The following is a 24,391-nucleotide window of genomic DNA, read 5'->3' on the forward strand; positions in this document are numbered from 1 at the left end:
TCCCAGGGCAGGTAACGAACTAACCGTTTGAAATTTGAATACACTAGAGTATATGGTCCTGTGTAAGATGCAGTGCCATGCGATAAAATTTGGCAACCCACACCAAAACCATACTGTAAGAGCAGCAGTTGTTCTGGTGAGGACGGGAGAGGAGTTTAGGGACATTCATGTGACCTACGAGCCCTAATTAAACACCCTAGTTTATAATTAAAACCTAACATTTACATTTTCCGCCCATTCATCGTAGGCAGGCCTAACACCATTCACATTATTTCTAAAGCATGTATCCTAACATTTTTATAGCCTGTTTTACGGGTTCAGGGGAAACGAGAGCAAAGGAAAATCATTTTAAACCCTGCCATCATAGAACACTCACTCCGGTTTTCGTATTCTCGGTAGAAACAAACGCCGTTTATTCTGGCAATCCCATGCATGCATCGCGTGAATGAAACTCGAGGGGGGAAACCAAAAAGAAAAGAAAATGCACACAGAACCCTATCCTGCTCTTTGGCTCTATCACCAAAGCGCCCACAAAAGTGTATAAACCGGGAGAAGATTCGATGACAGACTGTAGGAAATAGTTATAAAGTTTCCGTGTCGTAAATCGACTATAAACTTAAATCTCCTTGGTGTGTTCATCATTGGTAATGCGAGTCGTGGCCACTTAACTATTTCCCAAAAAACCTTACTTCAGACGACAAACGGTTGTTAAGAGAGCATGTCCTCAGGTGAAATTCCTATCTCATGGTATGGGAGCACTGGTGACCCGGCCTTTTTCAACATCCCTTCCGGTTTCAGCCCTCAGATGATGCATCCTGTCCTCCTCCTCCTCGGCTATCCGATCCGCCTCCTTCTGCTCGCGGAGGTATTGGCAGAATTTGCTATTCCGTCTAATATGCTCACCATACCGGATGAATGCGAACGGGATAAGCGACATGGCCAGACTGAAGAATCCCAGCATGCTGCATGACCAACTTACCCCCAGGCGACTAAACATCGGGGTGGTGGAAATGGGGAGGAGAACGGCAAAAGTGCTCCGGCAGCAGCTAGCTGCAGACTGGGCGCTAGATGAGAATGTCTCATACGCATCGGATAGGTAGTTAAGCATTGCCATGAAAATAAGCAAGTAGCCTGACCCAAATGGTATACCGGATAGCATGGGAACTGCCCAGTGAATGTTTGGCGAGGAAGTCCAGCCTAGCCAGAATAGCGCAATAACATATAGTGGCCCTCCGATACAAGCAAGCGGGAGGCGTCTATATTCTTCAATATCGGCCCAAGTTGCACCCCTGGCCTTGGCCTTGTGGAGATAGGAATCCCACCAGTTAAATACCGCACAAGAGAAAAATGCACCAATGGCGACTGAGGGAGAAATATGTTAGCGAAGACTCGAATGCGTTTGGAAAAGTTATACAACTTACTGGGTAGATACATTAGGCCGCTGAAACCAGTATTCATGCCATATATACCTTCAATCCGTTGGTTAGAAAAAACAATATGCAAGGTTCCAGGACGTGGCGGAACTTGGTCATACCTTGAAAAATAATTGGATACGCTTGAAAGTAGATGAAAAATATAGCATAGACAATTGCCAAATATAAGCAAGTAAAAAGCACGATTGACTCTTGAAAGAACATACGAAGCGGACGCGTTAGGGTGACAGTGAGTACCACTCTTAGCCCTCGCTTTTGGATATCAAAGGGGGCGACAATATTGCCGTTGCCTGTGCTCTTGCGTAAAGCTCGAGCTCTCCGCTGCAAGAGAACAGGGGCGTACGTCTCAGGCATGAAAAAGCACAGTGGAGCGGAAAGGGCTGCAAACATAAGTGATATCCAAAATGGCCATCTCCAACTTATTGGTGCGGTAAAACCCGACAGCCAGGGGCTGATAAGTGGACCAACGGTAGTCACCTAAGTGCAATATTAGTTACCATGTGTCTCCTAGGAAAGTGACATGTACCCACAGCCATAAAGTATGCCATGACTTGACCTCGCTCCCTTGGATCGCTGTGGATATCGGCAAATAGGCCGCCTACAATAGCAATTGGAGCAGCTGCCGCGACACCCAGAATCAATCTGAAGACTAACAGAGATTCCCAATTTCGGCAGAGTGCACAGCCCATTGTGAAGACCATGAAAATAAAGAATGGGATTATCATCATGGCTTTCCTCCCATATGATTCCGACATAGGGCCACAGAAGATCGGGCCAAAAACATAGCCAACAAGAAACAAGGATATAGGGAGGACCAACTGCTCCTTGCTTGTTATGTTGAACTCTTTGGCAATAAATGGCATCGCACCGCTGGGTAAGGAGGCACAGAGAGTACTATTCAGGACAGTTACGATCCCTGCGGTAAAGATGAATCGCTTTTTATTCTGTAATGGTGGTGTTAGCTACTATTCCACGCTGCATATCCCAAACAGATATAAACGCCGGTAAATACCAGGAAGTTCGCATACAGTGCATATTTATATATATATATACATACTTTACTCCAATTGACTGGATTTTCGGGATCTTTGGAATGGAATGACACAATCGTTTTCGACGCAACTCGACGGAATCTGTATGCGGAGAGTGCATAATCCAGCGATTGATCGAGTACAGGGGAACCATCCTCACTTTGCGAAAGTGAGTCATTCGACAGATTCTGCGGTATAATGTTTGCATCTGCAGTAGGGTCAGTATTGAAATATTTTACCGGATTTTAACACTCCAGAGAATACACATACCTGACGGCATATATATGTCCCCCATTCTATCAGTCCTATCTACATCAGCTGTCATTGAGAAATATAGCTTCCAAAACCAGCACAAAATATGTAAATGCCTCCCAGCCCAAAAACATAACTCATGTAGTTACGATAATATCGCGGTTTCGAGCTATCAAAAGGCCTGGGTCGGCTTCCATGATTTTATAGCATTTCATGGTAGTCATCCCCGAAACTCGGTGGGTCTCTGAGGAGCATCCGCATCCCAAACTCGCAGCGGCAAACCGCAAAAATTGCCATTACAAGCTCAGGCTGCCCTTGCTGGCACTAAAAAAGTCGTTCGGTTAACCCGGCTTGCTCTGGTATCGTTTTCCTGGCTAACGCATCTCCGAACCTGTTAAGCGGTTCGTGCGGTTCTAGTGCGCCCTTCGCGACAAACTAAAGGCTTTTTGTTCCAAGTAGCCGGACCCCAGCTATACGGGAAAGGGAGAGAGGATCGGCTTGCCATTGATATTCATGGATGTATCCGCAATTTTGTCAGCCAAGCAAAAGTGTGGCCATTTTCCCATTGCACTCAGATGGACTCCAAGTCCAGAACCTTATACTTTTTACGTACAGCGATCGATGAAGCGCACCATCCATAACTCTTTTAGCCTCGCTCGATGGGCGAGAGGATGTTCGACATAGGTCGATATCCCATCCTTTTAAATTTGTATGCATCGGAGGAATAATGATAATGACGGACCGTTATGCCTATTATGTTTCTTCAGTGTTGAACTCGTGGCAAATAGAGCGCCAGCACCAGCCCTACCAAGCCACGCGGCTGCTTGCATACACTGTGTACAGGAGAGGAGCGGACATTATTAATCAATCATCGCCTGTCAAAAAGGCTCTTTTCTGTGTATAGCAGAAAACCTGGCCTCCGCTGTTTTTTTTCTTGCCGAACGGATTGCCGATGACAGGGAACCGTCACAGAGAATAGTATGATAAAATTATCCATGCACTTGCAAGGACAAGGTGGCGGTCAGACCTCTCAGCAGCCGGTTGTCTTCTTCATCAAAAACGGCATTAGTTGTCTCTTGGCTGCTGTTGCCCCTCTTGGACCCAGACCGGGCCGAAAGGACCAGGCGGACTGACAAGCCTGGCCATGAGTCAGAGGGCTGGATATTTTCTTCTTCTCATGAACGGTTTTATGATTTATTTCATATTGGACTAGCCTGACTCTCAATATCACGCACCCCATTTAAGATCCTTTCCAAATGTCTTGAGTCAGGCTATTCCCCAGAGGGCAACTATATCCCAATGGCGGAAACTACATTTAGAGGCCAATTTCGCTATCATAACAGTGATGAGAAGCTATGCAATCCTTCTAATTCAATATATCCGGGCCAAAACCATTGCTTGGGCTGCGTTAGTCAAATCTGCGGACGAGTTACTTTGACATCTAAAGACGTAGGAATTGACAGTGGAAGTATGGGTTCGTTCACAGCTGATATGAGTCTACGGCGACAAATGCAGATAATGTGCCAACAAGGGGTCCTCTAGTGCTCACTGAGCTTGCGAGGGGGGGTTTCGTATCGTTGAACCGTCTAGCGTTGAGCGGATATTAGCCGATGGGTCCCCGATGGGTCCCCGATGAGGTGGCCATGGAAGAGGTAAGTGGTACTCCAAGGGTATTTGAAAGCATAATATTTCCAGACAGTTGTAACACTACAAATGTTTTCCTCGCTGCTGCAAGTTTCGGTCGTTATTTAATTGCGGTCTAGTCGAAACGTGTAAAAAAGGTCGTGTGATAGAGATCGAAACGTAGGCCATCCATATCACATCATGGTTTCGAGGGTAGATGACATTGAGATGCGGTCAGATAGACCATATCAGTAAAAATTTTGGTATCAGGCCATCACCGCTCTCACATCCCAAACACAGAGCCTTTCGTCCCACCCACAACTTGCGCACCACCCTTCACTCCCAAAGAGACACCAATCTACACCTGTGGCAAACTCCGTATGGCGCCCCATGCGCCCCAGCTCCCTGCCCATTGCTGATTCAGCGCTCGGTCCGCCATGCATGAAGCCCGCATCATCACCAGGCGTTCCGGTATCGGAGCAGTCGCTCCAAACACGGCAAGTCATGTCATAGCTAGCGCTAAGCAGAACGTGCGAAAGATGCGGTGACCAGGTAACTTTTCTGACGGCATATTCATGTCCAATCATGACTGAGAGAGGACCTTGATGCGGAGCACGGATATCAAAGGTACGGATTGTACGGTCGACACCGGCCGTGGCAAGAACTGAGGGTCGATATTTGTTCCAGTCATGCGTCAGAGCCTCTGATGGAGGGCATGAAGCGGGTGCAGGTTGAAATCCTGGCTTCGTAGGTACCGATGATCCTTTGTGAATCGGGATTTGTACTGTAAGGTGATTGTTTGCGGACGCAGGTGTGCGCAAATCGAAGACGCGGAGGTGCGAGTCTGAGGAAACACACGATAAAATATCGGGAGAGTGCGGTGAAAACGCGGCAGAATACGTACAGCTATGTGTCGGGAGAGTTAAGAGTGATTGCGGTCTAGAGGGGGACCAAATTTTAACGGTTCCGTCCCAACTACTGGAAGAAAATCGGTCCTTGGCTACTAAATTCCAATGTACTGAGAAAACTTCTCGAGAATGTTCTTTCCATCCTTGGACAGGAAACTCATCCACTGTAGCATCGAAGAGCTTAATGCTTCCATCCCCGGAACCCACGAGGGCTTGGTTTTCATGGATTTCGGACCAAGCAATATCGTAGAGAGAATCTTGCGTTGTGAAGCTGGTATTAGAATAGAGCTGTTAGTAATACGTAAATCGCACGAGGTATTTTCAAAAAAAAGAAAAATGGTTAAGCAAAATCTTGCAGAGGGGGGGGAAGGGCTATGAAAATTTATATTTAGAGGTTTTGATATGTCTTTTCGTGGCTTACTATTTCAAAGGGACGATGCCGTTGGGTGTCAAGTCGAAAATGTAAAGCCTGCCATTTCCAACAAGGCCAAAATTCGCAGACGCAGCAACCGCAAGGCGGGAGTCGAAGAAAGGGGAGTATTTCACTGCATATCCATTGAAACCCTCCGTGCGGAACTCAAGCATGTTGCCGAGCTGGGAAAAAAGGAATGGGAAATGCTTCCAATTGGTGATCCCAAAACAAGTTGGCGCGGCTTTATGGGCGACCAGCTATTCTCATGGGGTCAATTTGAGTATGTCCCTTCGGAGATGTATATGGGGATCCGCATCCTCAGATGTTGTTCCAGGATAGCCCGTGTGTCGTGAGGGAGAAAATGTTCCGAAGCAAATTGAACTTCAATCCAGCACCGTTTTAGACTTGACGTTGAACCACCGAGGTCCAGATCTTGTTCCTGATGTCATCATCACGTGGGCCTTCGGTCCGCCGCACTTCCGACAACCTTCATCAACCTTCTGATATTAGAGAGAGTGTCTTTCATTGTCACCCGAGTGTAATCCTAGATTCGGATAAAGGGATATCTTGTGTTCAATTGCAACTGAACAGGAACCGCTGCGATTTTCCCCACTATTTTGAATACATGAGACACATGTCCATGGTATCAAAATCCACAATTCTCGATTACAAGAGACCAGGCATATTCCAACCTGCGAGATACCCTGCCATTCTCTCTACCATACTCAACTGGTGAGCTCCTATCCATCAGCGGAGCGAATTTAGCTTGAAAGGAATGCATCACGGCTCTGTGACGCTGGAAACCGATACTTAGCTACCCCTATGTAGAAGTATTTCGATTTCAGGGTGCTCTCAGAGTTTCGACTGCCGCTGCCACTGGATTCTTTAATTGGAATCCTAGGGGCACGTTAAATTATTAACCATTCAACTTCGAGTCCTCATCATTGCTCTCGGCGCTGTCTTCAACAGCCTTGGAACCTTGGAAGTCAATTAGTGTCACATGATCTCGCGTCTGTCCAGATCTCGTACTCGACTCATCCCCGCAACGTGACGCATACTAGGCAATAAATGGCTCCAAGCAGGGGATTGCTATCATCTGAATACATATGAACTGTCCGAAGTAAATAGAAAATTTTGAAAGGAAATGGATCGGTTTCTCTCCCGGAAACGTCCAAGAGACTCCAACTCGCAGAGGCCTCAAGACACCACAACACTTCTTTCAACCAAAGAAGGGGACTGTGGAATAGCTAGAGAGGATGAATCAACAGATATAAAGCTGGCCATTTTGGCATCGCTCTTCCCAGATTTCGAGCAAGAAATCCTTCTTGATTCGTTGATTGCCAGTGAAGGATCGGTCACGACGGCATGCTCTACCCTATCATCCCAGACGCCTCCGCACAGTAATAAGAAGCGCACAATTTCTAGAGGCCTAGGCATACAACGCTCACTCTCATCATTCGGCGTAACAGCGGCAAGTTTATCAACGCCCAAACCAGGATCGAAACCTCTCACGAAAAGAGGGCGGACCTTGCACCTCTTCTCCCCTGAGGACATATCTAAGTACACTCCTTGCACCATAATCCACAACTTCCTCCCCACCAATGAAGCCAATGATCTTCTGCGCGAACTTCTCGAAGAAGCCAAAACATTCCCCAGACAAACTTTCCAACTCTTCGAAAACACGGTCCAGAGTCCCCACTCCGCAGGCTTCTATGTCGCCAGCGCTGAAGAACTACATCAACAGAAACACGAATACTCCTACAATGGCAGCTATCGAACAGACGTCCGGGTATTAACCCCGGAACTCCGTCGTGTTTCTACAAAAGTCCAACAAGCCGTGAATGACGAGATCCGTAAGCGTATCAAATCACACTACCCTGGCGGAAAGAAACTAAAATACCAATCGACACGTACATGGGTCCCCAATGCGGCGTTTGTGAACTGTTATGATGGGCCCTCCGAGAGCGTGGGCTACCACTCGGATGAACTGACGTATCTGGGGCCTCGACCCGTCATTGGTAGTCTAAGTCTAGGCGTGATGAGGGAGTTCCGGGTGCGGAAGATAGTGCCACCTGATGATCCCGAGGATCTCAATGATAACACTAACAGCAATAGTGATAATAGCAAAGAAGAGAGGCCTACGGCATCGACATCTACGTCTACAACGCCAGTAAGTAGAGCGGACATCCAAGGCCAAATCTCCATCCACCTCCCCCATAACTCCCTCCTGGTAATGCATGCCGAAACCCAAGAAGAATACAAACACAGCATCAGCCCCACACAGACTATAACTCCCCATCCAATTGCGGGTAACAAACGCATAAATATCACATACCGCTGGTACCGTGAGTCTCTGCACCCGCGACATACTCCCAGGTGCCATTGCGGAATGCCGTGTGTGTTGCGCTGTGTGCAGAGGAAAAGGGAGACGCGGGGAAGATATATGTGGATGTGCTATTCTGGGTATGCGGTTGGGAAGGCGTCGTGTTCGTTTTTCCAGTGGGCGGAGTTTGATGATGAGGGGGAACCCATTTGGCTGGATAAGGAAAAAAGCGTGGAGCGTCAAACGGAAGGCCAGGGAATGACTCGAGTAAAGCCATGTAATAAGTAGAGCTGAGAAATGATGGATGATGGATTTATGTTATTATTTACGAAGTGAATGTATAGTTTCTGTGTTACTTGGTATTATTTGTCGTAACTAAGATGAAACTAGCTGCCCGGTCAATTACAGCGCCTTTTCCTAAAAACACCGAACCATAACATCAATACGTCCGTAGACAAATAATAATTAACACATTTTACTTTGTAGCCTATAGCCACTGAGATTAACCTCGCGCAAGCATTTTACATATAAAAACTCCGTCAGTCAAGCCATTTTACAAATCGTTTTTGGATAAGGGAGAGAGGAAGCAGCCTGAAAGACAAGTCAAAGCATAGCCAATCTCAATCCCAATATACCATTTTATATCCTAGTTGAAGGTAGAATTGCCATCAGCACCTAGGTAATTGGTGAAATGAACGCCTGCTCTCCCGAGATTTTCCCATCCGGAGATAAGTTGTGAAAGCATCTATCATCACACCCTCTCACCAAATTTCGAAACGGGTTTAAACTACCCAGCTCTACCAAGGGACTATTATGCAACTCCAGATCCGGTAAGATTTCTAATGGGGAATGGGCGAAAGGAAGTTCACTACTATTTTCTCCCTGCTCTGGTTCCCCATGATTGTCGTTGTCAAGATGGCAGCTCAAATGCATTGAATGAATTGGTTTGGCTCTCCCTTGCACGGTGATTCCCTCGATATATAACTTCCGGACATCTTTGGGAAGAGTCTGTCTGATCTTTTGACCGAACATTGCATCGTTGCGGGAGATGCGGGCAACTTCACATTTGTTTTCCAATTTAATTACCGCAGAGCTGGATAGTGCTGAATGACTATGTTCTAGCCTGACGCTGAAATTGTTTTCAGCGGCAGCCCTATCAGGGGGACCAAGGAGTCCGTGAAATTGATCGATCGTTTGGTGAATGCAGTTGTCGGCTTGATTTTTAGCCCAAGAATCTCCCCGCTCCAAGTCGCCTTTGGTGAGGACGCCATGACCACAGGACACTTCCATTGCTTCAGAGACAGCTCTTATTTTAACAAGAAGTGTCCACTTCTCCCCTGGCCGCAAAGCTGTGCATTTAGTATCACCAAGAATGGCTTCGATCTCATAACCATTTTGTCCATTTAGCTCTATTGACAAGTTTGACAGAACACCGGGGTCAAGTCCATAGCGAAGATGGCGCATAATTTGCTTCAAATTCTCCTTCAGAGAATGAACAGCCTCTTTATCTTCCTCGTCATTGAAACTAACAGATAGATGCCAACCATCCTTTGGCTCGGAAGCCCATATTCCCAACGCCGGCTCTGGTGATACGGTGTGAAATCGCACTCGACTGCTTATGTTAGGGGATATTTCAGATAGAGATATGCTTGAATTTGCAGTGACCACAAACAAATGACGTAGCGCTCCCCTGCTCGAATACCTCAGAAGCAAATTTGACGCCTCATGGAGAGCTTTTGAGGTGCGCATTTGACATGGTTCATTGCCATGCAATTCGAATATTTGTACCGATTGAAGCAATCCCCGGATAGCGTCGAGATTGCAAGTAGATAAAGGTAGAAGCAGCTGCATATTTTGCTCAGGATCAGCAGATATACAGCCGATAGCCAGTCGGTCGACGAGGATATCTATTGACGAAGCCAAATGGAGTACCGTCCGGCATACCCCCTTTAGTAGAGCAGGTGACATGCTTGCTCTAGTAGGCCAGTCAGCTATTATTAACGAGATCTGGGCAAGGAAGACCCACGAATTATCAACAAAAATCATAATATCTAGCGGAACCTCGCATCCAATCTGGGTGTCAAGCTCGCCACTTATATTAACGTTTGCGGATATTTCCACTGCAGCCCATGTGAAGAGATCCTCACGCGCTAGAAATGTTTATAGCATCCATCGTTATATCTATTCTTGCGCTTGTGATTGGGAGGGGACATGAAAAGCGAGTAAAGACATTGTTGCGGTGCATCGGGCCACAAATATGGGTAGGGAAAAAGCGTGGAGTCCTTTGGCCGGATATTTCTGGTGTAGTTATGGGCGGTGTTGATACTCGTTCCCAAATTTTGTGACTTGTAGGATAAGGATTGGTATTTGGTGAATTTGGCTCAGTAAAAACACGCGTTGGACGGTCTAGTCTGGGGTATTCGCCAGGACTGGGTCCTAGGCGCGAATGATGTTTACTGAAATCAAGAACTTGAGCGACTCGAGAGAAAATGCCCCCTTTAGACGGAAGCTTCCGCACAACATTATTAACTCTCGAGAGTGGATTTTCTTTTGTTACCTAAAAGATGGGTATTAGGAATTTTCATTGATAATGTCCACGGGTGATGGATGTGGATGAAATGCGTACCTCCTCCATGCTACCCCCGTTGTTATCAAGAGTCCGAAACGCCAGAGGTGATGTATTGGAAAGAATGCTTTCCAATATTGCCAGATCGATAACCACTGACTACGTCTCCTGGCTTGCAGTGTGGAATACTTAGACGCTCTCGAGAAATGATGTGGTAGGTGGATGGCATAAGACGATTGCTGCCTGAGGATTGGGCAAGAGGTAGCGCAGCTCTTGGGAGAAGAAGCGATAGGAGCCTCTGAAAGAGTTTGCAAACGTTGTTTGAAAGAATGATTGTGCTCTCTTCCTCGAGGCATAGCTGGATGTCCGTGTTGGGCCTGGGAGGTGAGCTGATATAACCAACGCGTGGTAATGGGTGCCAGTGAATGACGGTTAGACGTGTTCCCTCAACAGGACCGGCTTCATGTACATATCTGCGTCACCGTCGCTGGACTCGGATGTCTTTCTCGACGTGTTTGACGACTCTGATGATGACGATAACCAGGGTGCGTTTGAATGAATTCTTTTTGAATAGCCGTTATTTCCAGCACGCCGGAGACGTCGCCGTTCCCGATATAGGCTCCAGTACTCTGAGCACGCCAGAGCTGTTGCAAATATAGCGAACAGGAGAACAATGGGGACAAGCACCAATGCAAGTAAGATTAAATTCCTATTTGCTTCGCTCCGTGTTACCTTGAACATGTCGAACCTACTTTTCGATATACACCTATCTACCCCTGATTGCGAGAGGACAACTTGAACGGATGATATATAGAATTCGAGCGTGATTGCCAAATACAAACAGCATGGAATGGCCAGCGATGGGAATATAAGATAAGACGAGATGTTGATATAATCTGGCTAAACGGAGAGAAGTAAAGCCGTGTTTACGCAGAGGGACAAACACAGCAAAAGAAACATCAGCGTCATGCAGAAGGAACGATGCTGCACCATGACAAAGTCAAGCAAAGGACCAAGTCAGCAGCCAAGCATACACGGAATAAATAATAAGAGTTTGGGATAGAGTAATATGAAAGTTTTGTATATAATCATGGCAATACAGTATTATGAGGTAAGAGCGCACGCAGGCAGCAAGGAATAAAACACCATTGTGGCGCCCCTTATCCCCAACATCTGCCCGCTGTGTTTGACGAGGCTGAGCACCACCAAATCATGGTGTCTCTATCTCGCTACCCTTTTGGGTGGAGATAATCTCTTCCTTCGTCTTGGAAAGCGTATCACTGTCAAGCTTGACAAATCGAATCTGGGATGTAAAATATGAATTAGATTCTTTCAGAGATACAATATACGTATAAGAAAAAGTTGATGTGATCGTGACAGCTCACCAGATCATCGCCCGCACCACCCCTCGTACTATTGCCAAAAAGGACTGATTCCAAGTAACTAGTCTCAATTCCAGCTTGCACCCTCGTCTCCCAAACACCTTCCCAGTTCCATTCTCCAGGTCGGCGTGCGTGCAGACTGCTCTTTTTCACCGGTCCATCTGGGCCATCTTCTCCTTCCCTGTTTCCCAGCCCCCGATGAGATCGCCAGGCATGCCAGGCTCCAGGGTTCCCAGCGGCCTCCAGCGGTATGGAGTCCAATACTGCTTCATCATCAAACGTCGACCGGATGTAGTTAAGAATCGTCAAAACTGGGACATCCACCTGAACACTGGCAGTAGACGGTGAGCCGGCTGGTAACGGAGATATACGCACATGGGTATCATGTGACGAAACTCGCCCCGCAGATGAGACATCTTGCTCTTCCGCAGACGAAGTCCCAGCCCCCGCGTTGTTATCTGGAGTTGGCGTTGTCCCTTCACTCGGCTGTTCCAGGGGTGCTGTTTTCGTGCACTTCTGTTCGCTACCACTCACATTCCGTGATGATGCTGCTGAATTCGACGCACTCCTCTGCGCTCTTCCAAACCAATGTGGGAATCCATGCCTCAGGCTAAAGCCGCCGGGTGGTAGACGTTCTTCATCCGTTGCGCTTACAGTATCTGTATCGGGAGAGTTGGTGCTAAATGTGTAGGTTGTGAGCGGCACGATGAGGGGGTGGAATATATCTGTCGTGAAAGTAACTAATGGCGGTAAATCCGGATAAGTCGATGGAAAGCGGAACTGAAATCGCAGAATCGCAGATGCGTAGGGGCCTAGTTATCCGTTGATTAGCATTCATGGTTTCAAACTCATCGTTGTTCAGCGGCTTCGGAAAATCACGTGTAGTAGGGTGCATCCACGGATATTATATATTACCCTTCTGCACAAAAATAACACCAGACCAGAAGGTGGGATCTGTCGGTGAGATATTCACATAGACGCCGGGGGGAGGAGCTGTTTTCAGACTCGTGCTATAACAGGACAATGAGCGCTCAATAATTCAAACAGCAGCTTTGTCTTTATAAACATGGGAAAGGAATTCATGCTCAAAACCTACAATTCAAGCCGAAGCTGCTGTCTTCGCAGTGATGGGATATTGGGAAGCCGGTAGGACGACATTTCGGGTTTCGGTCGTGACGTTCCTTCGAGAATGCACCGTGTGTTCCACTCCTGGGGAAGGTTTCGGAGTGGGATTAGGTTCTTGGCGTTCAGGGGACTCCAATGCCGAGGTCTGTGCCGGATGCAAGGATGGCCCGATATCAATCATTTCATAATATGTTTTGCATCAGCAATCATTATGTTGTTGCTAAGAATACAATTCGTTTTTACGTCACAGAATCTATATCTCTCTAATCTTCGCATTGAATTTTTAGACTATCAAAAATGCACATCCATTGTGGGTTTGGAAAGCCAACTCTTACAAACTTGGCGGGGAAATCGGAATAGCCGAACAACGATAATGTATACAAACTTTAGACAAGGTTAGAAACGAGTGCATGTATTCAATAAGCCACCAACACTCACTCACAGAGTTGGAAGTACTTTAAGTATCCATCTCCCCAATCATTCATAGCATTGCAATTTCCCGTTCAAGTGCGGTTGCGGTAATACATGGAGATCTATCAAAGAAAAGAAAAAACAGTCAAGAGTGTAGTGGACTTCAGCTTTGCGCCAGTGCATCTGTGCAAACTTCATGGCTTCCTGGACCGGGCCAATTGATATCACCAGGCGGTTAAAAGCGGAAGCTGCCAGGTCATCTGAGGAGCTGCCACTCGACCAACAAAACAGTAATATCAGAAAGAAAGAGAGATAAGTGAGCGGGATAAACGGACACACACGGCGGAACTCTGAATTTCCTCCGATGCTGTCTTCAGTCGGCTTACGTTGCCGCTCGTCCCCTTAACTCTGTTGGTTACATGATGAACAGCCAGCCAAATGTGTAAGGTTGGAGGCCAGAACAAGCCCAACCGGCAATTCCCCGCCCCGAAGGGTCCTTGCTCGATGGCTTGAAGAGCCACTGTACACGTAGTCGTAACTTGGCCTCTAAATTGAACGGCATAGTGAAAAGGTGACTTCACCGCACTAATTGTACCTGGAATGTCCCTGCCTGAGTGCCTGGAGGTGGACATGTACCGTGCAACATATATTCATTGCCATAAACAAGTAAGTGGGGAGTTGCCATTGACACTGAAGTCAACATTTCCATTAGGAACCATTGTGCATGCTGCTGGATTATACCGATTCTTGAGAGCAGGAATTTGTTAGCATCCAATTAGGACTAGATGAGCCAACGTCTAGAGGGAACCCAGAAAGACGGCATGTCGTGTGCACAGGCATTAGCACGCTGAATAGCGAACTGATTCATAAAATTGTCCATGTGCCATCATTATTGCTCAATCAATAGAACAAAAGAAATAAAACAAACCGCATCAATTCGGTGTCTGGTTCGTATGTTCGATTTCGGTATCCGCAGCCAGACACCGATCCATTATTGGTGCCCAGGTATCTCGAGTCGGCTCGGGAGTCGCGGTAAGCACGCAATTCAGTCACATGTGTTCCGTCGAGAATAATAAACATCATGCGATGAATGGGTGGGATGGATGATGGGAAGCCTGCAGAAGAAAAAGCAAACCAACCCGCATCGCTGGCGAGCAACGCGACTCCGAAACCGGCGCGGTTGAATATGGTTCAAGAAGTGAGATCCAAGGTTAGAAGCAGCATTTGCTGGTCAGTCACCGCAGATACCGGATGGTTGGCGCATTCGTGTTAACCCGGCCCCCATTTGACCGTCAAGCTTATCTTTGGATGAACCTCCTGTGGTTGGTCCAAATCTCCAGGCCAATATCAAGAACAACACTCAATGATAAGTCTTAGCACGCCGGTTGGCGTTTAGAAATTAGAGCTTCTGGAAAGAAGGCTTGTATCCTGCACTGCTCGGCTAGCTCATGCGGGTTTAGCGCTGGTGTTTGATGTCAACGAAAGGGCGTGAGGCGCAGGGATCAGATGCTGGCTGATGTAATCTATCGCCAGGCTGACTTTAGCCCATCGACACCAGCCGTATCTTGCTCCCGGCTTGCAAATCAACTCTCGGACAACAGCTTGGTCCGGCGGAGAATTGAGTTAGCTGAGGGTACATATTTGTCTTCTTGACTTTGGGCCCTTGCCGCCCCTCGCACGATTCCAAAGTTGTTACTACTCTCAGATCAGGAGACCGTAAACCTTCAAGTTCTTCAGCGCCATCCACATCAGATAAACGGGATATGAGGCACCTCACATTCCCAGGAGCAGCACTATCGGTCGAGTGATAAAGCTACATTGACATGTTACGGCCGGTGGAGTAATACACAGCCAAGGACTTTAACCCCGGCTTCACCTTGAACTAAGCTACTGAATATTGTGTCTAACAAGGTTGCTGCATTGAACTATTGCTCCCCGCTATCTCCACTCCTTAAGATAAAAATGTCCCATTGCTGGAGTCCGGAATCTCTGCACCGATGCAAGGCGGGCCCAGCCAGAGCTTAACAAACACGAGGTTCCCCGAGTCTGTGACTCAATTCCTCCATCTTCTTATCTTTGCTTCCTTTTTGCCTTGACCTTGCTTTTTCCGCCCACTTCTTCCGACTTCTGATCACTTCCATATCCTCCTTTCTTTCCATATACAACTGACATTACGCCCACGAACTTTCGGCCTCTTCTCAATTTTCATCGTTCCGTTTCCCGGGCTTCGACCCAAATTGCCGCTAGGAGGCAATCCGGTTCGGTTTGCCTTCAAACGTCCAAGATATCATGGAATATTTCGATTTTGAACAAGCAGCTCAGGACAATGATGTTGCTTCCAATTGCCCAGTGATTGGTGAGTCAGAGGTTGCAGGGAAACATGATTCTCTCATTGTTAAAGACGTCTCCCTCCTCCCAGCCGAACCACCCCACACAGAACCAGATATTCCCCAAAAAGAGGACCCGTCCTCAAATCTATATCCTGTAACTCAACCTGAGGAGCCCTGCGATCTATGTCGTTCCCGAGGCCTTAACTGTGTCATGGCAAAAAGGGGTGTGATGCAGAATAACGGTTGCACATGCTGTATCTCTTTGTACCGTGAATGCAGTTTTACTCGCACTAAGCCGCATGAAAAAGGCTTGGATACATTACATGTCGTCTCCGAAGATAGCTACGTGCCAATTGGTAGCTTCACGGGAAAGAAGCTTCTAAGATCCTTTCATGGTGGTACCTCTAGCACTACGTTTGAAGAAACCGACCCTAACGGTCGAAAAAGTGGCGCCAGATTCCCGAGGGAAGCTATTCGAGTACTAAAGACGTGGCTGACGAATCACGCCAACCATCCCTATCCTTCAGACAAGGAAAAGGACGAATTGAAGTTGAAAACAGGGCTGAAGCGTAGCCAGATCTGCAATTGGCTTGCAAATGCTCGTCGTCGAGGAAAGGTCCGGCCATTGCTTCGCGATATCTCTCCTCCACCTACTGGAGCTCTGGATATTCCACGCAAACAACTAGCTCCGGGAGTGGATATTTCCGAATTGACTCCGCTTGAGCGTTGGAAGCATTCCCCCCCTGAACACGAACCTGCATCAGCCACAGATATTATTCGAGCCATGGAAAATGCCCCTTACGCTCCAGAGCGGAACCTCGCCAGTGGTGGGGAAAGGAATCCTTCTAGTGCCGGACGTTTCCCCCCACATTCTCGCAAAACGGGTTCAAGCACCGACGGTTCTGGTCTCTCAAATGTAATCCCTGCCCGATCTGTGAGTAGTTACAGTTTGGACACAACAAAATCCAGTATTTCCGATATGTCTTTTGCATCTGCCTTCTCTCATCGTTCATCCCGCTCCTCGTTCAACTCCATGGATGGTAAAGACCACCGCCGTAGACGTCGCCATAAATCTGCAATCGGGCAAAACTTATTTCAAAAAGCCCGCGCAGCTCGAATTTTTCAATGCACTTTCTGCACTGACTCTTTCACTACTAAGCATGATTGGCAACGCCATGAAAAGTCATTGCATCTTGCCTTGGAAAAATGGACATGTACACCTCAGGGGGGTGTGGTCACTATCAATGGTGCGGTTGTTTGTGCCTTCTGCAAAAGTCCCAACCCAGACGACGACCATCTTGAGTCTCATAATTTCAATGCTTGTCAAGAGAAATCCCTTCAAGAACGGACCTTCTACCGGAAAGACCACCTCAGTCAACATCTCCGTCTGATGCATTCTGTAAAGTTTGGCTCCTGGATGGAAAGCTGGAGAAGTGCTACTACAGAAATCCGGTCCCGGTGTGGTTTCTGCTCCGCCATATTCAATACCTGGAAAGAACGGGTCGATCATCTTACGGCTCATTTTAAAGCTGGAACGGATATGTCGCAGTGGAAAGGAGACTGGGGTTTTGAGCCCGTCGTTCAGCGGCTTGTTGAAAATGGAATGCCTCCATATCTAATCGGGGAAGAGCGGAACACACTGGACCCGTGGGTTGCTAAGCCGCCCGCGAAGAAATCCAGTTATGATGTTCTGAGAAAAGATTCGAATTTAGGTTCCACTGGGGAATCATCTGACATTCCCGTCCCCGGAGATGCAAATTGCTTCCGGCGTCTGGAGATTGAACTCTCCGCATATATCAAGCGCAATGTTAGCCAGGACGTCATTCCGACAGATCAGGACATCTTAAGCGAAGCGCGACAAATCGTATATGGGAGTGACGACCCGTGGAATCAGACCTGCGCCGACAATCCGATATGGTTATCTATTCTCAAGCGAGACAACGGCCTTTGTGATCCCCCTGAAGTCCAAAATATTCAGTTAGATGATTTAGACATGCAGCCGCCATTTGCTGCCCCTGGACTGTCCCAGCCGCCTATGCATAAACTTTTGACCAGCACGTCAAACCTCAGCAATGTTGGTGTCAATAGCTCTGGCTTTCAGAGCCCAGCATTCTACAGCACTAGTTTCAATTCTGGAGCTCCGAGTGTCCACGATAGCTTTATGGGTAGCACGGCGGGTAGTGTGGGCGTTAATTCAGCCGGATATCCAAGTGGTGGATGGCCAGGCTTAACCACTTCCAACACTCTATCTTCCTCGGCTCCTGTCAGTACAGGTTTGGATCAGGGAAGTCACTTTGGGTTCTATGCTCAATATCTCCAGCAACTCCCAGACAATGTTCGTGGGAATCTAGGCGCGACCTTTAACGACATGCACACCGATGCATTCGAACCTGGAGGCCATCCAGGAAATAATAGTAAAGTTAGCACTATAAACCAGCACAGTTTATCTGGCGCCGCCCCTTCTTTTGAAGCGCCATCTACTACACCGATAGATATCCCCTCGTCAAGCGTTCCCGTGTCTGGCACGCATATCGCTTCTGGGTCATTTGAACCCTATTTCCAGAACATATTCGATTATCACTTTGATATGAGCTAGTGACTTCATTGTTTACTATTCATTTCTCTTCTGTGCTTCAAGAGAAATGTTCGGGTTAATGGTTTGTCCGCGCAGGGTTCTTCGATCGATAAATAATCGGCCTATCAAGGAGATGATAATTACCATACGTATGGGCTATAGAGAAAGAGAAAGGAAAAGATGAAGGAGGCAACAGATCTCCCGCTATGAAATGCCAATGCTGATTATGTTTGCTTTTGCCAATTGGCTCAATTGGTATAAAGTTTGGTTAACGGCGAATAGAATGCATCAGAAGTAGGGAGGCGAAGGAAAAGACGGTGATTGATTTTTTTTTGCCTAATACTTGTCTTCTTGCTATTTTCTTTCTTTCTTTTTCTTTTCCTTTTCTCTTTTGCTTTTGTGTTCATCCTTCATCTCAACACTGGTATGAATTGGCTTTCATTTCCCTTTTGTGCGCTTCAGTCGCATAAAATTTGATTTTCATTGATGGGCGTTTTGGAATGGATTTTGCTACTGGTCTTTTTCCATGCGTGAGGAGCTTCCAACCAAGGAACACGTTAGAGCAGATTATGTACACATCCACCAACTCCACTCGATAGCAATTCGACTTCAGCTTCAATTTTCGCTCAAGAATAATATGAGAAGGTTTTTTTTGGATATACCGCAGGGGTCACATCTCACCATTCCAATAGACTATCTGAAGACTTAAAAATATCTGAGGATAATACCAACATGAAAATGACACCGGAAGAAAGCGATTGGCCGGATAGACCAATCCATTACACAGACATCATCATAGTACCCTCACACAAGGCCCGCCTCCCTGTCCCTATTAAACCTATCAACCACCTCCCTCGTTTCCGTAATAATCCCTACACACCTTGGAGAGTCGGAATGGCAGCAGACGGAAACTGGATAATCTCCAAGGGGCAGTGGGACCACCGTACCAACCACCGCAGTCACCGACTACGTCAGCACCTGCTAAGTGACATGTTTCTCCACAGCACGAATAAACGCGTAGTAGCCGCATTCGTTCGCTCCCAAATGCTCAATACACTTATATCCTCGTAATGTTAGGCCCTGTTTGCTAAAATAGCCTGGGGATATATATATTCTCCCGATAAGGGACGTTTTAAGACCAACAATCCTACGTCCACCAAAAACTTACACTGATCCCCGCTTGCAAGCCGCGCACATAATGCCACCAGCCTATAGGTATATACAAACACTCCCCTTCCTTCAAAATAGTCTCTACATACTCTGCATCTGAAAATCCGGGCCACATCGACTCCCAGGTCTCGGACTCAGCGGGGGACAGTTCGATGGCCGCTAGATCAACTTGTGAGGTATTGGACATGTCAATTTGCTGAAGTTGCGTCGGTGTCGGTGTCGGCGTCGGCGCACCAGTGTCTGTTTCTTTGTCTTCATGTTGCTGCTGTTGCTGTGGAGAGGAGGCGGGGTTGACAACCTCCATACCGCGAGGATATATTTGCGATGCGGGTGTATGGGGAGAGTAGAGCCGAATATATTTCTGTCCGACAACTTGCACGAGGATGTTATGGTACGGATCATGATGTAATGGGGATATTGTCCACGAGGGGCCTATCCATGTATTAATGACTGGATCACAGGTGGTATCGATCGCTTCCCCGCCATCATCGCCGCTGTCTGTAGACTTCCAACCTTGATCCTGATCTTGCTCTGGATCACCCAAAATATTCCTGCTACTCTTTTTTGACTGTTGGTCTTTATCTCGAGCCAGTCTTTCGCGTAATCTTTTGTCATGTAAGGGCGTTCCGGGTTCCGGCGTTGGCGGGTCCGTATAGCAGTAGTCTGGTATACAGATATCCTTCCTCAGCGCAGGTATCTGCGCCAGTAAATCATGTTGTGCCATATAGCCCATCTGGCCTCCTACTCCTCTGTCTTCTAGATCCCCAGTATTCGCTACATGGCAATTTTCACCACCATTCTCCTTTCCGTAACCTAAATCCTGACCACTACTCTCGATCCTCCATAGATAGTCCCGCACAAACTCTCCGAATGGGATGATACGCTGCCCCCATCCTTCATCAGTGTAGGACCTGCCCACCTCGACGGGGACCAGTCTCCGGCCGTCATACGTCCGCTGGGCCCAGTACTCTAGAGACGACCAGGGCCGTGTCGAGAGCGCAGGCCAGTGGCTCACTGCATCCACGATGACTAGTGGTGTGCGAACATTGTTCATATGCTCTATGAAATGTTCGAGGGATGGGGCAGTGACAGTACGAATTGGACGTTCCAGGCGTGGAGCGGGAGCTATGTCTGGGGGGAACAGTGGGGAAGTTATTAGTTTCCTGCGTTTTCGTGGTGGCTGCTCCTCTTGCTCAAGTTCAGGGTGGATCTTGAACAAGTCGAGTTTGTCAAAGAAGAGGGCGAATGGCCTTGTCGAGGCATGAGAATCTGTCATGTCCTGCAAACATGCAATAAGTGATTCAACCAGAAATTCTCTACGCGGAGCGCGGGTCATGATCAGTGCTCTATCCAGGGTATGGATAACAGATGACAGCCACAACGAATCCGGACTGATCGTGCGGTCATCCATGTCATATTTATGGTGTTGCCCGCCTTTCGATGTCGGGCTGTCAAATTCTTGCTGCTCTCGCCCCTCCAATTTACGGCAATCGACCTCACTGGTGTCATCGTCATGTAGATGTTTTTCTATTGCGCAGCATGCTTTTACGATGCTAGCATCTGTATAGAGCCGTCTCCAGCAATCCTTCACGTCCTTGAATGGAAACACGCGTAGTTTACTGTCCGCGAGGGCAAGAGCATTGTCAGTGTTCTGAAGGAGAGCTGAAATGAGCTTCCCAGTGTCACCATCGAAACATTCGCAGATCGGATCATCTGGGGATGGCGACGATATAGTGGACAAGGCTTGACGAGTCAAACGGTGTATTGATTGCATCGGGTCACGTCAAAAGGGCAGACCTGTTGAAAAAGATTGTTGGCGGCGAGCTCTGTGGACGTGACCAAGCGCCAGCCCGGAAAATATCTTTTCCTCCCTCCCAATGACACCATTTAGGGCTGGTTTTCAGTTGAAGATTAATATAGTTGCCATCCTAAACGTTATCAGTTTTGATGAAATACGGCAGGCGATAAAAAGACGTATACCATTGTCCTACATAGCTATCTATAGATATCTATGAATCTGTATGAAAAAATGCTAGTATATTCTATTGTACCCAAACCCACACAACAGTCCGATCCAGAACACCAGGTGTTATTATTACATATCAATAGCCGTCTAACAATCGAACAACTCTCTCCGGTATGGAATTGACTCCTTGCGCATTGATAGCGCTAACAGGGATGGAATATAACTTGCCTCGCCACGCATTTGGCTGACCGGATGGATGTTCCACACTTCCCTTTTCAACTTCTTCCAGATAAGAACGCAAGGCTATATAGTTCTCTTGAGTTCCTGGAAGGTCCGCCTTGGTCGCGATGACAAACCACGGCTTTGTATACATAGGCGGAAGATTCTTGGCAGAGACGTCTCGTTTTGATGGAGTCAAGGTGGGCGGTGTTAGGTGCTGCGCGCCGAACTCATCGAGGAATTGCTCTGGAGGGTGGCCATCTAGTGGGATCCACGAAACTAGCCGCTCCTCTGCTTGGATGTTCAATTTCCTCTCTCGAAGGCGGTTGTACTCATATAGTTCCCGCCAAAGCCCTTTTAGCGCTTGGACAGCATCGCCCGCGCTCAGGTCAATGACGAACGCGAGGATTCCTGCTCGTTCGATGTGGCGAAGAAAGCCAAGGCCAAGGCCCTTATCCAAATGTGCTCCCTCTATCAACCCTGGAATATCCGCGATGGTGAAATGGGTTCGCCGAGGATGCCCGGGCTTTGACTCGAGAAAAGGACGTCCAGAGTGATCATCAATCACAACGGTCCCGATATTCGGAGAGAGCGTAGTGAATGCCCAATTTCCAACCCGTGTCCGACTGTTCGTAATTGAACGAAGTAGGGTACTTTTCCCAGCATTTGGTAAACCAACAAGACCAACATCAGCTAGTAATTTAAGCTCGAACTCAAGCTCTAGCTTGAGACCCTTTTCACCCCTGGTTGCAAACCTGGGTTTTGTGTTTGTGTTGGATACAAAATTCGGATTTCCTAGACCACCGACCGCCCCTGCGGCCAGCAATATCGGTTCTGGCATATGCTCTGAGAGATCAAGGTATATAGGCTTTTTAGGTTGAGAAGCAGCTAGCGCCGAGCGACGGGCTGGTGGTAGCACTGGAAAGTCTTCTGTGAGAAAATCCGAGGGCTGCGAACCAGGATAAAAGACCCATCGTTCCCGGCGCTCCGATGCAGCGCGCATTCCCTCCTCTTTTCCAATTTCACGGATAAGTTGTGCCAACCGACGCTCTTCCTCAACCAAGGGATCAAGCCGCCCGATCTCGCGGATGACAGTTCCTACGGGCACCTGTAACAGCACATCCTTGCCTCGCTGCCCGCCGCGAGACTTCCCTTGGCCACTTCGACCATGTCCAGCCTTGATTATTCCTCTTCGAGCCAACTTGTGGAGACTGGTTTCACCCTCGACCGCCTGTATGAATATATTTCCTCCGCTCCCGCCATCTCCTCCGTTTGCAGGTCCGTCATCAATATACTTTTCTCGGAGGAATGAAACGCAGCCGTTCCCCCCCGACCCAGCGTGGAGCGTTAATGTGCAGCGGTCCTGGAAAATCGAGCGGGAATAATCAGATGGAGAGGGATTCAAGTGGTTCTTATCCACGGGTTTGCCTGTGGATAATATCGCCTGGTGGGAAAATCTGGTCTCGCCGAGTGGATGTACGGCGCCGTTAAGACGTCCAGCGCCCTCAGAGGAATACCGCACTAATTTGCGGCTTGAAACGGTCGCGGAAACTGATTTACGTATGGAGCTTGACAACGTGGGGTATAGAAATGGCATTAGAGTCGGCCTTAGCAACGACTTGCCATTTCCCAGGCTCATACTTAGTTTCCACCACACTAATAAGCCAGGCTGTATATCAGGACAACTGGTTTATTTTAGAGTTTGTTTCATTTCCTATGCTCTCAGTTAGCTAATGAGAGTGGAGATAGACAGGAGGTGTCCAATGCGTCCTTTCATTCGCATCTTGAGAGTCGCCAAATGGAGCCCAACATCGATATCGACGTCGAAGTTTCAATTTTTGAGGCCGTAGCACGTGATATTTTAAATTACATAATACAAAGTGGTGTTCGATGTTCGATGTTCGATGCTGCAGGCGCAGATGACAGGTCTCAATAAGCTCTTCAATTAATATGCAAAGCAGGATGGAGGTTGCCGAACTCCATCGGGAGGCGCAAATAAGAGTTTTGAACATTTTATTATATTTTATTTGATTTGGTTGAAGTTGAATTATTTCTCACAACTTGAGAGTTATGTGACCGCGTTCGCTGGCAATTACCAGGACTAGTATTACTTTTACGCGGAAATATGACCGTGTTCAAACCCCAACCCCACCCTCACAAAGGAAGCCAGAATAGGGGCGAAAGAGAGCTACGAGGTTAAAACTCGCTGCATATGCTAGGTATGGAGTATTGGGGATAGGTCGCAGAATCGGAAGGTAAACAGTGAAACAGCTTTGGAATAAAAGACATAACTCTCATTTGATAGCTTTGAAGTGAAGTTTTGCCTTTTGGGGTTTTTGTTGCCTGATCCGAGGTCTCCGTTTCCATAGCATTGTGCTTCACGGTCATTGGTAGCATCAGGCTATTTCACTGAACCAAAACTGCCAATTCATCGTCAATGACGCTGGCCTGACAGGCAATGGTTATAAGAATAAGAGCGCCTGCAAACAACGCCGGCGCAGTGGAAAATGTTACATCGCCCCAGTCATATCTAAAATTGCCATTGCCTCTCAGCCATTGATATCTCTCGATGGAATGCGAGATCGGATCAATGCAACGAGGCGCCTGCAGCCTGAAGTGCAATAGTCGTGAATGACACCTTCGTATTTCCAGCACCTCAGTTCTT

At 47.5% G+C, this 24,391-nt stretch overlaps 10 protein-coding genes across 10 annotated transcripts; 2 read left to right on the forward strand and 8 right to left on the reverse strand.

Annotated features, from left to right (window-relative positions):
• Positions 1 to 742: 742 nt before the first annotated feature.
• Positions 743 to 2,789, reverse strand: HCBG_03833 (polyamine transporter 3; the record flags this gene model as incomplete). The annotated part of the gene is made up of 6 exons (XM_045430882.1): positions 743 to 1,362; positions 1,422 to 1,469; positions 1,535 to 1,910; positions 1,964 to 2,377; positions 2,491 to 2,672; positions 2,735 to 2,789. 6 exons carry the CDS (start codon positions 2,787 to 2,789, stop codon positions 743 to 745), a joined length of 1,695 nt encoding a protein of 564 aa, XP_045289025.1.
• A 1,101-nt stretch (positions 2,790 to 3,890) lies between these two features.
• HCBG_03834 (peroxin 7) lies at positions 3,891 to 5,940 on the reverse strand (the record flags this gene model as incomplete). The annotated part of the gene is made up of 2 exons (XM_045430883.1): positions 3,891 to 5,518; positions 5,669 to 5,940. 2 exons carry the CDS (start codon positions 5,830 to 5,832, stop codon positions 4,606 to 4,608), a joined length of 1,077 nt encoding a protein of 358 aa, XP_045289026.1.
• Positions 5,941 to 6,803: 863 nt separating this feature from the next.
• HCBG_03835 (GRF zinc finger domain-containing protein) lies at positions 6,804 to 8,270 on the forward strand (the record flags this gene model as incomplete). The annotated part of the gene is made up of 1 exon (XM_045430884.1): positions 6,804 to 8,270. The coding sequence occupies one exon, from the start codon at positions 6,804 to 6,806 to the stop codon at positions 8,268 to 8,270; it is 1,467 nt and encodes a 488-aa protein (XP_045289027.1).
• A 387-nt stretch (positions 8,271 to 8,657) lies between these two features.
• On the reverse strand, positions 8,658 to 9,950 carry HCBG_03836 (uncharacterized protein; the record flags this gene model as incomplete). Its single annotated transcript, XM_045430885.1, has 1 exon — positions 8,658 to 9,950. One exon carries the CDS (start codon positions 9,948 to 9,950, stop codon positions 8,658 to 8,660), a length of 1,293 nt encoding a protein of 430 aa, XP_045289028.1.
• A 175-nt stretch (positions 9,951 to 10,125) lies between these two features.
• HCBG_03837 (uncharacterized protein) lies at positions 10,126 to 10,617 on the reverse strand (the record flags this gene model as incomplete). The annotated part of the gene is made up of 2 exons (XM_045430886.1): positions 10,126 to 10,539; positions 10,609 to 10,617. The coding sequence occupies 2 exons, from the start codon at positions 10,615 to 10,617 to the stop codon at positions 10,126 to 10,128; spliced, it is 423 nt and encodes a 140-aa protein (XP_045289029.1).
• Positions 10,618 to 10,980: 363 nt separating this feature from the next.
• HCBG_03838 (uncharacterized protein) lies at positions 10,981 to 11,289 on the reverse strand (the record flags this gene model as incomplete). Its single annotated transcript, XM_045430887.1, has 1 exon — positions 10,981 to 11,289. One exon carries the CDS (start codon positions 11,287 to 11,289, stop codon positions 10,981 to 10,983), a length of 309 nt encoding a protein of 102 aa, XP_045289030.1.
• Positions 11,290 to 11,345: 56 nt separating this feature from the next.
• HCBG_03839 (uncharacterized protein) lies at positions 11,346 to 13,088 on the reverse strand (the record flags this gene model as incomplete). Its single annotated transcript, XM_045430888.1, has 4 exons — positions 11,346 to 11,851; positions 11,934 to 12,742; positions 12,846 to 12,940; positions 13,027 to 13,088. 4 exons carry the CDS (start codon positions 13,086 to 13,088, stop codon positions 11,759 to 11,761), a joined length of 1,059 nt encoding a protein of 352 aa, XP_045289031.1.
• A 2,667-nt stretch (positions 13,089 to 15,755) lies between these two features.
• On the forward strand, positions 15,756 to 18,392 carry HCBG_03840 (uncharacterized protein; the record flags this gene model as incomplete). Its single annotated transcript, XM_045430889.1, has 1 exon — positions 15,756 to 18,392. One exon carries the CDS (start codon positions 15,756 to 15,758, stop codon positions 18,390 to 18,392), a length of 2,637 nt encoding a protein of 878 aa, XP_045289032.1.
• A 1,126-nt stretch (positions 18,393 to 19,518) lies between these two features.
• HCBG_03841 (jumonji domain containing 5) lies at positions 19,519 to 21,315 on the reverse strand (the record flags this gene model as incomplete). Its single annotated transcript, XM_045430890.1, has 1 exon — positions 19,519 to 21,315. The coding sequence occupies one exon, from the start codon at positions 21,313 to 21,315 to the stop codon at positions 19,519 to 19,521; it is 1,797 nt and encodes a 598-aa protein (XP_045289033.1).
• Positions 21,316 to 21,499: 184 nt separating this feature from the next.
• On the reverse strand, positions 21,500 to 23,491 carry HCBG_03842 (GTP-binding protein Obg; the record flags this gene model as incomplete). Its single annotated transcript, XM_045430891.1, has 1 exon — positions 21,500 to 23,491. The coding sequence occupies one exon, from the start codon at positions 23,363 to 23,365 to the stop codon at positions 21,644 to 21,646; it is 1,722 nt and encodes a 573-aa protein (XP_045289034.1).
• Between the last annotated feature and the right edge of the window lie 900 nt (positions 23,492 to 24,391).

The sequence above is a fragment of the Histoplasma capsulatum genome (assembly GCF_000150115.1).
Source record: "Histoplasma capsulatum G186AR genomic scaffold supercont2.4, whole genome shotgun sequence".
In the NCBI taxonomy this organism is placed as follows: Eukaryota; Fungi; Ascomycota; class Eurotiomycetes; order Onygenales; family Ajellomycetaceae; genus Histoplasma; species Histoplasma capsulatum.